Genomic DNA, 14,081 nt, shown 5'->3' with positions numbered 1-14,081 from the left:
AGAATTCTGGGAATTCTGACTTTAAAGTCAGAATTCTGAAAAAAAAAGTCTGAAGCCTGTCACCCCTCGTTTTTTTTTTCTTCACTGGCCCTAATCCTCTTCCGTATCTTCCGTATGGAACATAGATTTCAACGCATCATAAACTGAATTACTCACGCTTTTAAGAGTCTGACAAGAAAAAAATGGAACAGACAGACGGAGTAGTCAAGTATTGGACACATGCTGCTGTTTGTGTCCCAATCGTTGTGAAAAACCATGAACACGTATCAATCATTCATCGCAAAAATGATCAAAAGTCATTTCAATGAGATTCATCATGAATGCCTTCGTAATGATACCAATTCTTTTGCCTGAACAAAAGAATGTGTTTATATAATGTTAGGTTACGGATTTTAGTTATTGATCTGACTCCAAATTGCAATCAACACTTAACACATAAATTGCTATGTCCTAATCCACACACTGGCGCACCTAACAATTTTGCGAGTTTTTTCTGTCAAAGAGAAGACCAGTAGATCAATCAGACCAAATTTACCAATTGTTTATTCCTGACAAAGCGCACTAATACAGGCCTGGGTCCCGGGTCCCTCACACTAAAACTCGTGCGTTTTTGTGACCACCAAAAGACGACACATTCTTCCGGGTTGCCCAGTTTTAAAGAACACAATATGAATATTAAAGCATGCAAAACATTGTGAGATGATTGGTCGATGGCCATCTCCTCCCCGTCCAGGTGCTGCTGAGGTCAGGCGGTTGGGTTTTCCCCTCGAAGCCCGGCCTCATAGACGTGCTGTTGTTCTCGTTCCTCACCGACCTTGAGGTGGTCTCCTCCGGTACTCCCTATCCGGGCCTATTCCACAACACTTCGAAGAAAACAAGTTCATGCAGTTTGCCTGCACATTCTTCGGCCCCCACCAATCCACACGAGCACTCCAATACTAGATATTAATATGATTATAAGTTTAACACAACCTTAAAAAATATGTTTGCAAACTCCCGAAAGCACATTTTCCTTTATTCCCTCTCATGACCTCATTTATGAGGTCATCACCCGTTACTCTAGCAAACAGCCACCAGCGCGCTGTCGGTCCTTCCTTCCCCCCGCTGCTCATGTTGAGTCACCAGGGTATATTGGCCCATCGGTGGCAACGGGCCAACGGTTTTCTCGATCAACCGGACAGTGAGTGACCTAATACATGGAATACAACAACAATCGCATAAAATCATAACTGTAGTAAAAATAGCCACAGCAACAAGCACAGACATGATGAGGCCTTTCCAGCTTCCGAACGTTTTCATCCAATCAGACCAAATATCGGTGTGTACGCCTGAATGATCTTTCATCTTTTTGTTCAGTGCCCTGGTCAGTCGGCCTCCTGGTGCCATGTTGTTTGGGATGAAAGTACAACATGCATCACCAAACATTCCACACACACCATGTTCCTTAGCCAATAGCATGTCCAACGCAATTCTATTTTGGAACGCCATTAACGACGTTGCAGCCAATTGTTCATGAACTGCGGCAAATTATTCAGCTGTATAATTACCCAGTCGTTGGACATCGTAATGAACGTAATTAATACGGTCTACATTTTTATTGGGGGTGATCCATAGGAAGATACTTTCGAGGACACTTGATTAACGAGTTTATACTTATCTGGCACACCCCGGGGCACTCCTATAGTGTCAATATATGTTGGATCGTCGTCGCTCAACCACGGGGGCAAAACGTCTCTTTTGGCTCGCTTCAGGAGCTCCGCCAGTGGGGACTCCAGGTTCTAATTGAGATTCTGTATTTCAATGGGGACAACCACCATAGGCATTATCAACGACACGAGGGCACAGATACCTGATGCATTCTTTGGCAAGCGATCCTATAATTTGTCATCGCCACACCACAACCAGATGTCACTGGTCTTCCTCTGGTCCTTCCATCACTGCTGGGTGAATTCTGGCATGTCCTGTTAAAGCTTGAAAACAAGGGAATTTGGAAAAAACTTTGTATATCACAATTACAAATTGAAACCTACTCACCCATTTCTATTTTACCACTCCCCCCTTTGACACATTCACCCAATGTGTCATTACGTATCAAAAGGAACCTGCAAAGCGTCCCCTCTCATCACCACACTCATTGTAGCCAGGCCCGCGGAACATCTAGTTACCATCTGGGCCCCGGGACCATCCCCCCAAGTCCTTGAAACTTGACTGTCCACCACACACACTCGGCAACACAAACAAAAATCATCGCACTCCTGTCAGTGAGCTTATAGCCCGGCTGACAGCGGACATTTGTACACACAAAAACAGACATCAAGTATCAAAATAAAAACAGTCATAAAATGAATCCTGGCGCCCGCGGATCATGTCCTGAAAACCACGTCATCAACAAGTTCATCATAAAAACCAAAAGGGCAAGGGTTAACATATTCTTGTAAATCCAACACAAACTTTCCACGAACGCAATCGACAACCTGCAAGAATGAAAACAAGTTACGCAAGCAACGCGCAATCCGCTCCTTGGCTGGTGGCTGATGCTGCAAAAAAAAAATCAAGTCACACAGAAAAACAAAGCAGAGCGTGCTATTGTCGCAAACACGTTCAAGCGTCAAACAATTGGTCACTGTCCACCTAGTCCTTTAATAATTAAAAGTCACTTGCGCAACTTGGCGTCAAACCCGTTGCCCTTTGCACTATAAGCAGTTGCCAAAAAGGAGCCTGGAGGCATCGCATCGTGGCACCCTGAGAAACCTTGTTGTTGCCTTTCATTTGAGTTGAAAACAAGTGCATTGACTTCCAAAATGGGCTTGCCTACGATTCGTCACCTATACGTGCTTGTTGTCAGTGACGTGAGGTGAGGGTTGGGGTTGGTAAGGCACTGAGTCAGAGTCAGATTTACAAACGTACTGCATGACGCTAAGGCACTGACTCACAAGTCAGATTTTCAAGCATACATGGTTGTTATCCCATTCTTGATTAAATTTAATAACATTTTAAACACACCACTGTACATTTAAACACACCACTGCAGTGTTCTTACCTTAACTTGTAAATGAAGTCTTTTTTAGAGCACCAATCCTTTTGAAACGAACGTGTTGTAGTCCGTCCCGGGAGGCCCGTAGTTTGAATTAATCCTTGCAAATCTGGCGTTGGTCTTCCCTTACTTATGATTTCTTGCTTTGACTGAAAAACAAGTTTTGAAAAATGTCTTATCTTCGAAATTATATCCTCCATTTTCAGGGAAAATAAAGCCAAATAGCAACGCGTTAGCACCGAATGTTGTTGGTTGTTTTTCTTTTCTTTTTTTTCTTCTTAATTTACTCTTGCATTTACTCGTGTAGTGAACTATTAGCCGCAGGCTCACGATCGCCCCATCTTTGAGGTAAAAGTACTGGCTGCCTCAAGGCCCGTATTTTCCCGCTGACTGCAAGCACGCGCCGTTTGCACGCGCTCAGTACAGTGTGTGAGTGGTGCACACTCTCACACGCACGCCCTGAGAGGCACTACCTGTCACTGCCTCAGCCTCCATGAATCTCATCTCCCGAGACAAGAACTACAGCTATTTTGACTATGAAAATGATCCAAATGTATAGGAAACACACCAAAATTGCATTAAAAGCATAGACCACAGGACAGATATTATATTATGTTTTATTATAATATTCATTTTTTAACAACTTATGGTGACAGCTGAGGAAACCATGTTGAGCCCTTTACCGCCCCTGGTGGCAAGGTGAGGCACTGCCTCACCTGCCTCCTATGAGTGCACGTGCCTGCTTGTTGTTTGCCTTTGTCTTTAAAGTGGCGGCGGTGTCAATGATGACGCAGCACGAATTGGAAAATGCGGGCATTTGAACTCTGCGAGACCTGCGAGACTTTTGCTCTTGGGGAAATAACGGAGAGAAAGGAAGGCAATGCAGTTGGAAAGAAATGATTAAAAATGGGGTTCTCTCGCAGACAAAATGCGCTGTTTGCGGGATTTGCTGGCAGAAGCCGCCTGCGTGTCACTGACGCTCGCCGCGTCATGCAAAGAGGGCGCCAAACGTCACGTCAGGTGGCCGGGGGCCCCCTCCCCACATGCTTTGTTTTGAAAGCAAAAGGCTCGAAGTGTCCCCTGCGTGTCAAAGCCGCTTGCTGACGTTTGCTGTATGTGACGTGCGGATCATGATCTACGGCGGGCGGAGCAGCCATCACTTGCACACTGCGCTCGCTGCCAGCTGCCTGACTGCGTCCGCCTTGTGCCCTACCTACCTACCTACCTACCTACCTACCTACCTACCTACCTACCTACCTACCTACCTACCTACCTACCTACCTACCTACCTACCTACCTACCTACCTACCTACCTACCTACCTACCTACCTACCTACCTACCTACCTACCTACCTACCTACCTAACCTACCTGCCGCCGCCGCCGCCAAGACTTGTTGCGGACTCCGTGCCTGCTTGGAGAGAGATCGTCTGCAATGCTGAACCTCAAGATGCAGCTTGCACTTGTGCTGCTCCTCGAGTTCTTGTGCCTCGCTGCTGCTGCTGCTGCTGCTGCTGCTGCTGCAGGTAACAGTCGAAATTGTCTTTTGAGATGCGCGATCGACATTGCAAAGTCAGCACTAAAGTAAACTCGTTTTTTGGGTACACCCTTAAAAGTGCTGACAGACCCAGGAAGTTACTCAACTTTGTGTTGTGTTACCAAATGAAAAAAAAAAACTTGCATGGTGCATGGGCCGCTCCAATTTTTACCGCCGATTGGGATGGCTCTTCTTAAGCCAGCATTGTTGAGGGTGTACTTTGATGTATGGGACGGACTGGGAGGAATTCACCTTTTCTACTTCTGGCAGCCCCAACCTGCTCGTGCGATACGGACAACATATGCACCTGCAATGTGGGTCAAAAGCTCGAATTGAATAGCGGCAGTAGCACTCAAGAAGCGATCACCTGGAAGAAGGAAGGATCAACTCTCGCCGATGACTGGGCAACCTTCGACAGCACTGACACAAAAAAGAAGAGCGCGACGATCACAACACTGAAGGCCGACGACAAAGGGACGTACGTGGCCATCGAGGGGACTGCGATTGCAAGCGCTACAGTGAAGGTGTTCTATGTTAAGATTGTGGGTGAGTTTGAAGTATCACTATCACTACTAAGTTTCCTCTTTTGGCATCACAGCCAACCTCCGATTCAAGAGCAAAAAGTCCAAAGTGTTCTAGGGGGCCTGTTGCGAGATTTTATTATGAATGATGATAGTATTTATTAATGATTCAAAGTTGCCTTTATCATCCTGTAGAATTTATCGTAAAATGCCATCCAAAAGATTGTCTGAAAAGTGTGAGATTTTCACTGGAACGATTCAAAGTTCGCTTTTTGGAATTTGAGTAAAATGCAATCCGGAAGATGATCTGCGCCCTTTTAAAAGGTCAACCATTTCTTTGCTGTAATGATTCAAAGTTAGCTTTTTGGACTTTTGAGTAAAATGCAATCCAAAAGAATATCTGCCCGCTTTTAAAAGGTCAACCATTTCTTTGTTGTAATAATTTTGCTTTTTGGAATTTATGCAATCCAAAAGATGGATCTCCTGCCCCCTTTTAAAAGGTCAACCATTTCTTTGTTGTAATGATTCAAAGTTAGCTTTTTGAAATTTATGCAATCCAAAAGATGATCTGCTGCCCCCCTTTTAAAAGGTCAGCCATTTCTTTGTTGTAATGATTCAAACGTTTTGGAATTTATGCAATCCAAAAGGTGATCTGCCCTCCTTTTAAAAGGTAAAACATTTTGTTGTCGTCACACGCGACCTTTGGGCAAAAAGTGAAAGTGGCACATTTTTTCCCAACAGATCGGGTCACCAGTGTCAAGGTCAATCATTACACTGGAAACACGGTGGCTCTCCACTGCCTCTTGGGAGGTCAGGGTGACTTGAAGAAATTCAAAACAATCGAGTGGAAGAAGGACGGCAAGGCAATTTCTTCAAGCAAGTCCACATTGAAAGTGAACAACGCGATGCTGATCATCAATAGTGCCAGCGCATCCGACGACGGCGACTACTCTTGCGTTGGCAAATCACCCGACGGCACTGAGAAGATATCCGCGGGCTTCACACTCAACGTCTAGTGAGCAGCAGGGGTGAGTTTTCTTTGTCCCCCAGCAGGTGGCGCCCCCTAAAGGGTCACCACAGTCCATATTTGAAATGACGCTTTATCTTTGTGACCCACACAGACTAGCCCACACAGACTAGAAGACGGAGCATTCCGCTATATATATAAACACACACATACATATACACATACACATATACACATACACACATACACATATACACATAAAAAACTAACTCTTCACCCCCCGTGGGTGGTCTCTTTTTCCCTTCAAGCTCTCGGGTCCTCTACCAGAGGCCTGGGAGCTTGAGGGTTCTACGCAGTATCTTTGCTGTTCCTTGTACTGCACTTTTCTGGACTGAGATGTCAGATGTTTTTCCTGGGATCTGTTTCAGCCACTCCTCCAGTTTGGGGGTTACTGCCCCTAGTGCTCCAATGACCACAGGTACCACTGAAGTCTTCACTCTCCAGGCCTTCTCCAGCTCTTCTCTGAGCCCTTGATATTTCTCAAGTTTCTCATGTTCCTTTTTCCTAATGTTACCATCATTTGGGATGGCTATGTCAACCATAACGGCTTTCCTCTGCTCTTTGTCCACCACCACAATGTCCGGTTGGTTCGCCATTACCATTCTGTCTGTCTGGATCTGGAAGTCCCAGAGGATCTTGGCTTGGTCATTCTCTACCACCTTTGGAGGTGTTTCCCACTTGGATCTTGGGACTTCCAGTCCATACTCTGCACAGATGTTCCTGTACACTATTCCAGCTACTTGGTTATGGCGCTCCATGTATGCTTTACCTGCCAGCATCTTACACGCTGCAGTTATGTGCTGGATTGTCTCAGGACCTTCTTTGCACAATCTACACTTGGGGTCTTGTCTGGTGTGGTAGATTTGGGCCTCTAATGCTCTGGTGCTCAAGGCCTGTTCTTGTGCAGCCAGGATCAGTGCCTCTGTGCTGTCCTTCAGACCAGCTTTTTCTAGCCATTGGTAGGATTTCTGGATATCAGCCACTTCAGCTATGTTTCGGTGGTACATCCCATGTAGGGACTTGTCCTCCCATGATGGTCCCTCCAGCACCTCATCTTCCTTTGATGCCCATTGTCTGAGACATTCACTGAGCACGTGATCCGTTGGGGCCTTATCCCTGATGTACTTATGGATCTTGGATGTTTCATCTTGGATAGTGGTTCTCACGCTCGCTAGTCCTCGGCCTCCTTCTTTACGGCTCGTGTACTGTCTCAGGGTGCTGGACTTGGGATGGAACCCTCCATGCATGGTTAGGAGCTTCCGTGTCTTGATATCTGTGGTCTGTATATCCTCCTTTGGCCACCGTATGATTCCTGCAGGGTATCTGATTACTGGTAGGGCGTAGCTGTTAATGGCGAGGGACTTGTTCTTGCCGTTGAGCTGACTTCTTAGGACTTGCCTTACTCGATGGAGGTATTTGGCTGTGGCTGCTTTCCTTGTTTCCTCGTCAAGGTTGCCATTTGCCTGTGGAATTCCAAGGTATTTGTAGCTGTCCTCAATGTCTGCTATTGTTCCTTCTGGGAGTGAGACCCCCTCTGTGTGGATTACCTTTCCTCTTTTAGTCACCATGCGGCCACATTTCTCAAGTCCGAATGACATTCCGATGTCAGAGCTGTAGATCCTGGTAGTGTGGATCAGGGAGTCAGTGTCCCGCTCGTTCTTAGCGTACAGCTTTATGTCATCCATGTAGAGGAGGTGGCTGATGGTGGCCCCATTCCTGAGTTGGTATCCATAGCCCGTCTTGTTGATTATTTGGCTGAGGGGGTTCAGTCCTATACAGAACAGCATTGGGGACAGAGCGTCTCCTTGGTATATACCACATTTGATGGTCACGTGTGCAAGTGGCTTGCCATTGGCTTCAAGTGTGGTTTTCCACTGTTTCATCGAGTTGGCAATGAAGGTTCTCAGAGTCCCATTGATGTTGTACAGCCTCAAGCATTCAGTGATCCAAGTATGTGGCATTGAGTCATATGCTTTCTTGTAATCAATCCAGGCAGTGCTCAGGTTGGTACGTCTGGTTCTGCAGTCTTGGGTGACTGTTCTATCCACCAGGAGCTGATGTTTTGCTCCTCTGGTATTTTTACCAATCCCTTTCTGAGCAGTGCTCATGTATTGATCCATGTGCCCGCTGATCTGATATTATGCCCGACATCAGCTTCCATGTTGTGGAGAGGCAGGTGATTGGCCGGTAGTTGGATGGGACTGTACCCTTTGAAGGATCCTTCTGGATCAGGATCGTACGCCCTTGGTTAGCCATTCAGGGTGAGTCCCATCCCTTAGCAGCTGGTTCATTTGTGCTGCCAGGCGCTCATGGAGAGTTGTAAGTTTCTTGAGCCAGTAGCTGTGGATCATGTCAGGGCCTGGTGCTGTCCAGTTTTTCATTCCTGAGACTCTTCTCTGGATGTCTGCCACTGTGATGGTTACTGGGTTCTGTTCAGGGAGCTTGCTGTGGTCCTTTCTCAGAGCCACCAGCCACTGTGCATCCTTCTTATGTGATGCTTCCCGCTCCCATATATCCTTCCAGTACTGTTCAGTTTCCAGCCTTGGTGGGTCTGCCCTGCCACTGAGCGTACACTTTCGCTGGTTGTGTTGTGAACAACCTGTTTATTCGTCAGGCTTCATTCTCTCTTGTGTACCTCATTAGGCGGCTGGCCAAGCCTTGGAGTCTTTGTTTGGCATTTTCGAGTGCCTCAGGTATGGGCATCTGGCTGTATTTCTTGGGAACTTGCTTTTTCATTGCACCTTTCTGGGCCTCTGTCATTTGGCTCACTTCTCTCCGTGCTATCTTGATTTTGGCCTCCAGCCTTCTCTTCCATGGTGGGCACTGTTGTGGTCGCATATGGTCATTCTTCTTGTAGCCAAGCATTTCTAGGATCACTGCTGCTGAGGTGTATATCAGCTCATTGGTTTCAGTGATGGTAGCCATAGGAATTGTTGTCAGTGCTGCATTCACATCTTCTAGGAGACTTTCTGAGGGTACTTCACTTAGCCGCTGCAGTGTGTATCTAGGTTCCTGAGCATTCATTCTCGCCATGATCTTGTTCTTCAGGTCAGTTGCTGCCTCGTTCAGCTTGATTGTGCTTATTGGGGTTTCGTACCCAACCTGCACACAACTGGGTGCAGATATATATATACACATACACACATATATATATATATATATATATATATATATATATATATATATATGTATACACATACACACATATACATATACACATATACACATATATACACATACATATATATATATATATATATATATATATATATATATATATATATATGGATGGATGGATGGATGGATGGATGGATGGATGGATGGATATATATATATATATATATATATATATATATATATATATATATATATATATATATACACACACGCACGCACACACACAGACAGACATCCACACAAAAGATGCAAGAGAATGGAAACTGAATCAATTGTATTTAAAGCACTTTTTTTTTTGTAGTGCTGCTTGCTCTTGTCTGTCTCGATGTTATGATACGGCGGAGTCAACATGCAAGATGACTCTTGGAAAACAGCGAGCCAGCCGGGTCTTGATGGTCTTCACCTTGAAGGAAGCGGCAAAGTTCCTTTGCAGCATCACAGGCAGGAGCCTGGAATGCGCCGCCGCCGCGGGATTTGCAAACGTTCTTTTTCTCATTTTCCATGCATCAGTTTGATTGTAGTTTTCGTCGCATTACGTGTGGTCAGATGCTGCCTTGCTTCTAAAGGATTCTCCCAATTATGTGCATGCTCATGGTTTGAATCTTTATTATAACTTGAATAAAGGCCAAATTTGTTATACGGCTTCCATTTGGGTGATAGATGCACCTTAGCAGTAAAGATGAGTGCAACTCTGCCCTCAAATGTTTTCTCAGAAGCATATGTTCCTATGCGCAATATCGAAGTACAAATCAAATGACATTGTCTTGGAGAAAACGTAAAGTGTCATACGTAAAGGCACAAGTCACGGAACATAGAGATCCACAGCACATGTGTCAAACTGGGCAGAGCAAAGTATTGAAAGTAGAGGGATAGGGCTGTGGTTCTTAACCTTGTTGGCCCACCAGTTCCATAGGCGCATTCAACCAAGCCCTCTTTAGTGGGGGGGGAGTTTAAATTCAAGACATTGATTTTTACTGGTGCGCCAAATGAGCCGTGCGCGTGGGTCACTTTGTTCAAAGAAAAAACACACTGCATGAGCTAACAAATGACATACCCGCAAATTAGTGTCGCTTTTGCGAGACGGGTTCAGACACGCGTCATCACGAATTTACAGGATAAATCAGGTGCGTTAAACCTCCGCAGTGGACCTCCGCCTTCTGCCCTGACACCGACTCACCGAACCCCTAGGGTTCGATCAAAGCCAGGTTTAGAACCAATGAGATAGGGGAAGTGGATAGATGGCTGAGTGGCCGTACAAGCTGGACTGAGTGTCTGTGTGGATTAATGGTGACCCACGGCTGACTGGAAGGCTGCGTTGTTTCGTATAGCTGGCCGTGGGAGGACATGCCGGCTGGCCATAGAAAGCAACCTGACAGAGCGAAGAGTAGAGCAGGCCCGAAGGAGCAGTTGCGCAGGACCGGAGGCGGCGTTCAGAGCGTTGTCTCTGTAATTATAGGCGGGTTTCGAATCTTACATTCATAGCAAAAATTCTCAAAACAGTGGTCGTGCAGCAGCTTATTGATTACAGTCGAATGGTTACAGTCTGGTTTTAGAGCGAACCACTCCACTGAGGCTGCACTTTAGCTAAAGTGACCAATGATCCCCTGGAGGCGGGGCTCGAAGGCGAGCGTCTGGTGGCCGGGCCTTTGCCCATGGGGCCCGGTCAGGCACAGCCCGAAAAGGAAACGTGGGTCCCCCTTCCCATGGGCTCATCACCTGTGGGAGGGGCCAAAGGGGTCGGGTGCAGTGCAAGCTGGGCGGCGGCCAAAGGCAGGAACCTTGGCGGTCTGATCCCCGGCTGCAGAAACTGGCTCTTGGGACATGGAATGTCACCTCTCTGGCTAGAAAGGAGCCCAAGCTGGTGTGTGAGGCAGAAAAGTTCCGACTACACATAGTCGGACTTGCATCCACGCACAGTTTGGGTTCCGGTACAAGCCCTCTCGAGAGGGGCTGGACTCTCTTCCACTGTGGAGTTGCCCACGGTGAGAGGCGTCGAGCAGGTGTGGGTATACTTATTGCCCCCCGGCTGGGCACCTGCACATTGGGGTTCACCTCGGTGAACGAGAGGGTAGCCTCCCTCCGCCTTGGCAGCTCAGATTACCCACCCTTTTTGGAGTCCCTGGAGGAAGTGCTGGAGAGCGCTCCTTCTGGGGACTCCATTGTTCTACTGGGTGACTTCAATGCTCACGTGAGCAATGACAGTGAGACCTGGAAGGGCGTGATTGGGAGGAACGCCCCCCCCCCCCCCGATCTGAACCCGAGCGGTGTTCTATTATTGGACTTCTGTGCTTGACACGGATATTCTATAATGAACACCATGTTCAAACATAAGGGTGTCCATGTGTGCACTTGGCACCAGTACACCCTAGGCCGCAGTTCGATGATCGACTTTGTAGTGGTGTCATCGGATTTGCGGCCGCATGTTTTGGACACTCGGACGAAGAGAGGGGCGGAGCTGTCAACTGATCACCACCTGGTGGTGGGTTGGCTCCGATGGTGGGGGAAGATGCAGGTCCGACCTGGCAGACCCAAACGCTCTGCGAGGGTCTGCTGGGAACGTCTGGCAGAATCCCCTGTCAGGAAGAGCTTCAACTCCTACCTCCGGCAGAGCTTTTCCCACATCCCGGGGGAGGCGGGGGACATTGAGTCCGAGTGGACCATGTTCCGGGCCTCCATTGTTGAGGCGGCCGACCTGAGCTGTGGCCGTAAGGTCGTTGGTGCCTGTCGTGGCGGCAATCCCCGAACCCGCTGGTAGACACCGGCGGTAAGGGATGCCATCAAGCTGAAGAAGGAGTCCTATCGGGCCGTTTTAGCCTGCGGGACTCCGGAGGCAGCTGACAGGTACCGGCTGGCCAAGCGGAACGTGGCTTCGGCGGTTGCTGAGGCAAAAACCCGGGCGTGGGAGGAGTTTGGCGAGGCCATGGAGAATGACTTCCGGAAAGCTTCGAGAAAATTCTGGTCCACCATCCGGCGTCTCAGGAGGGGGAAGCAGTGCAACGTCAACACTGTTTACAGTGGGGATGGCGTGCTGCTGACCTCGACTCGGGACGTCGTGAGTCGGTGGGGAGAATACTTCGAAGACCTCCTCAGTTCCACCTACACGCCTTCCTTTTGTGGTCTTGGAGAAGGCGTTCGACCGTGTCCCTTGGGAGGTTCTGTGGAGGGTGCTTCGGGAGTACGGGGTGCCGAGCCAACTGATAAGGGCGGTTCGATCCCTGTATCACCGATGCCGATGAGTTTGGTCCGCATTTCCAGCAGTAAGTCGGATTTGTTCCCAGTGAGGGTTGGACTCCGCCCTTTGTCACTGATTCTGTTCATAATTTTTATGGACAGAATTTCTAGGCGCAGCCGAGGCGTTGAGGGGAGCCGGTTTGGGGACCTCAGCATTGCGTCTCTGCTTTTTGCAGACGACGTGGTGCTGTTGGCTTCTTCAGGCCGTGATCTCCAGCTCTCACTGGAGCGGTTCGTAGCCGAGTGTGAAGCGGTCAGGATGAGGGTCATGGTCCTCGATCGGAAAAGGGTGGAATGCCCTCTCCGGATCGGGGATGAGATCCTGCCCCAAGTAGAGGAGTTTAAGTCTCTTGGGGTCTTGTTCACGAGTGAGGGGAGGATGGAGCGCGAGATTGACAGGCGGATCGGTGCAGCGTCGGCAGTAATGCGGACTCTGTACCGGTCCGCCGTGGTAAAGAGAGAGCTGAGCCAAAAGGCAAAGCTCTCAATTTACCGGTCGATTTACGCTCCTACCCTCACCTAGGGTCACGAGCTATGGGTCGTGACCGAAAGAACGAGATCCCGGATACAAGCGGCCGAAATGAGTTTTCTCCGCAGGATCTCCGGGCTCTCCCTTAGAGATAGGGTGAGAAGCTCGGTCATCCGGGAGAGACTCGGAGTAGAGTCGCTACTCTTCCACATTGAGAGGAGCCAGATGAGGTGGCTCGGGCATCTCATCAGGATGCCTCCTGGACGCCTCCCTGGGGAGGTGTTCCGGGCATGTCCCACCGGTAGGAGACCCCGGGGACGACCCAGGACGAGCTGGAGTGACTATGTCTCTCAGCTGGCCTGGGAACGCCCTGGGATCCCCCGGGATGAGCTGGACGAAGTGGCTGGGGAGAGGGAAGTCTGGGAGTCCCTCCTGAAGCTGCTGCCCCCGCAACCCGACCCCGGATAAGCGGAAGAAGATGGATGGATGGATGGATGGATGGATGGATGGATGGATGGATGGATGGATGGATGGATGGATGGATGGATGGATGGATGGATGGATGGATGGATGGACCAATGATCCGGCCATCTCATAACACACAGGATCAGGCAAACGAGAATCAAGCGGCAGGCGTGCGTGTCAAAACAGACAAAACTGTGGTGACTCGAGAGATGGGGACTCGTGTTACTGTGACTTGGACTCAAGTCGCTGTTTTGATGACTTGTGACTTGACTTGACCAAAAAAAAAAAAAAAACTTGAGACTCGACTTGGAAGTTAAAGACTCGGGACTTGACTTGAGACACGATGGCTTTGAATGACTTCAGTGTTATTTAGTTGATGTTTTCAGTTTGAATATAAAATTACTAATACATTTTTAAAAAATCATATCGATAACACGGTAGGAGAGCGCAGGCTGAGAATGATGTTGTCATGATTGGATCACTACCCTGTTAATCAATCAGCCGTGCCCTCTCTACGTACCGAACGTGTTTGTTGGAGAATCACGCCCCTTTATATCACATAAACATGTCAGCGGGAGCGGTACCGCGAGTCATCATCACCTTCGGCTATTGTAATTACCT

At 48.2% G+C, this 14,081-nt stretch overlaps 1 protein-coding gene and 1 long non-coding RNA gene across 3 annotated transcripts; one reads left to right on the top strand and one right to left on the bottom strand.

Moving 5' to 3' along the window:
* Positions 1-525: 525 nt before the first annotated feature.
* LOC148404629 (uncharacterized) lies at positions 526-3,034 on the bottom strand. Its single transcript, XR_015860885.1, has 2 exons — positions 1,850-3,034; positions 526-1,778 (listed from the first exon to the last, which is right to left on the bottom strand). It is a non-coding gene; the product is annotated as an uncharacterized LOC148404629 (long non-coding RNA).
* An 835-nt stretch (positions 3,035-3,869) lies between these two features.
* Positions 3,870-9,932, top strand: LOC148404628 (uncharacterized). 2 transcript variants are annotated; one of them, XM_088387308.1, is made up of 5 exons: positions 3,870-4,295; positions 4,396-4,559; positions 4,841-5,116; positions 5,833-6,119; positions 9,597-9,932. In XM_088387308.1, exons 2-4 carry the CDS (start codon positions 4,469-4,471, stop codon positions 6,105-6,107), a joined length of 642 nt encoding a protein of 213 aa, XP_088243434.1. In that variant the 5' UTR covers positions 3,870-4,295; positions 4,396-4,468; the 3' UTR covers positions 6,108-6,119; positions 9,597-9,932. The 2 variants fall into 2 exon arrangements, with proteins under 2 accessions (XP_088243434.1, XP_088243424.1); XM_088387298.1 differs by having other exon boundaries at positions 3,873-4,559.
* The last annotated feature ends 4,149 nt before the right edge of the window (positions 9,933-14,081 follow it).

The sequence above is a fragment of the Syngnathus floridae genome, chromosome 1 (assembly GCF_059516105.1).
Source record: "Syngnathus floridae isolate MCC-2025c chromosome 1, RoL_Sflo_1.0, whole genome shotgun sequence".
NCBI classification, from domain to species: domain Eukaryota; kingdom Metazoa; phylum Chordata; class Actinopteri; order Syngnathiformes; family Syngnathidae; genus Syngnathus; species Syngnathus floridae.
Note: the sequence above shows the minus strand (reverse complement) of the source record. Positions and strands in the feature narration are given on the sequence as shown.

What these genes read in the sequence shown, in the direction of transcription:
- LOC148404628 (XM_088387308.1), top strand. Translation starts at nt 4,469, where the DNA reads ATGCTGAACCTCAAGATGCAGCTTGCACTTGTGCTGCTCCTCGAGTTC. An exon ending in TGCTGCTGCTGCTGCTGCAG is followed by an intron (nt 4,560 to 4,840) that starts GTAACAGTCGAA and finishes TACTTCTGGCAG; the next exon opens with CCCCAACCTGCTCGTGCGAT. An exon ending in GTTCTATGTTAAGATTGTGG is followed by an intron (nt 5,117 to 5,832) that starts GTGAGTTTGAAG and finishes TTTTCCCAACAG; the next exon opens with ATCGGGTCACCAGTGTCAAG.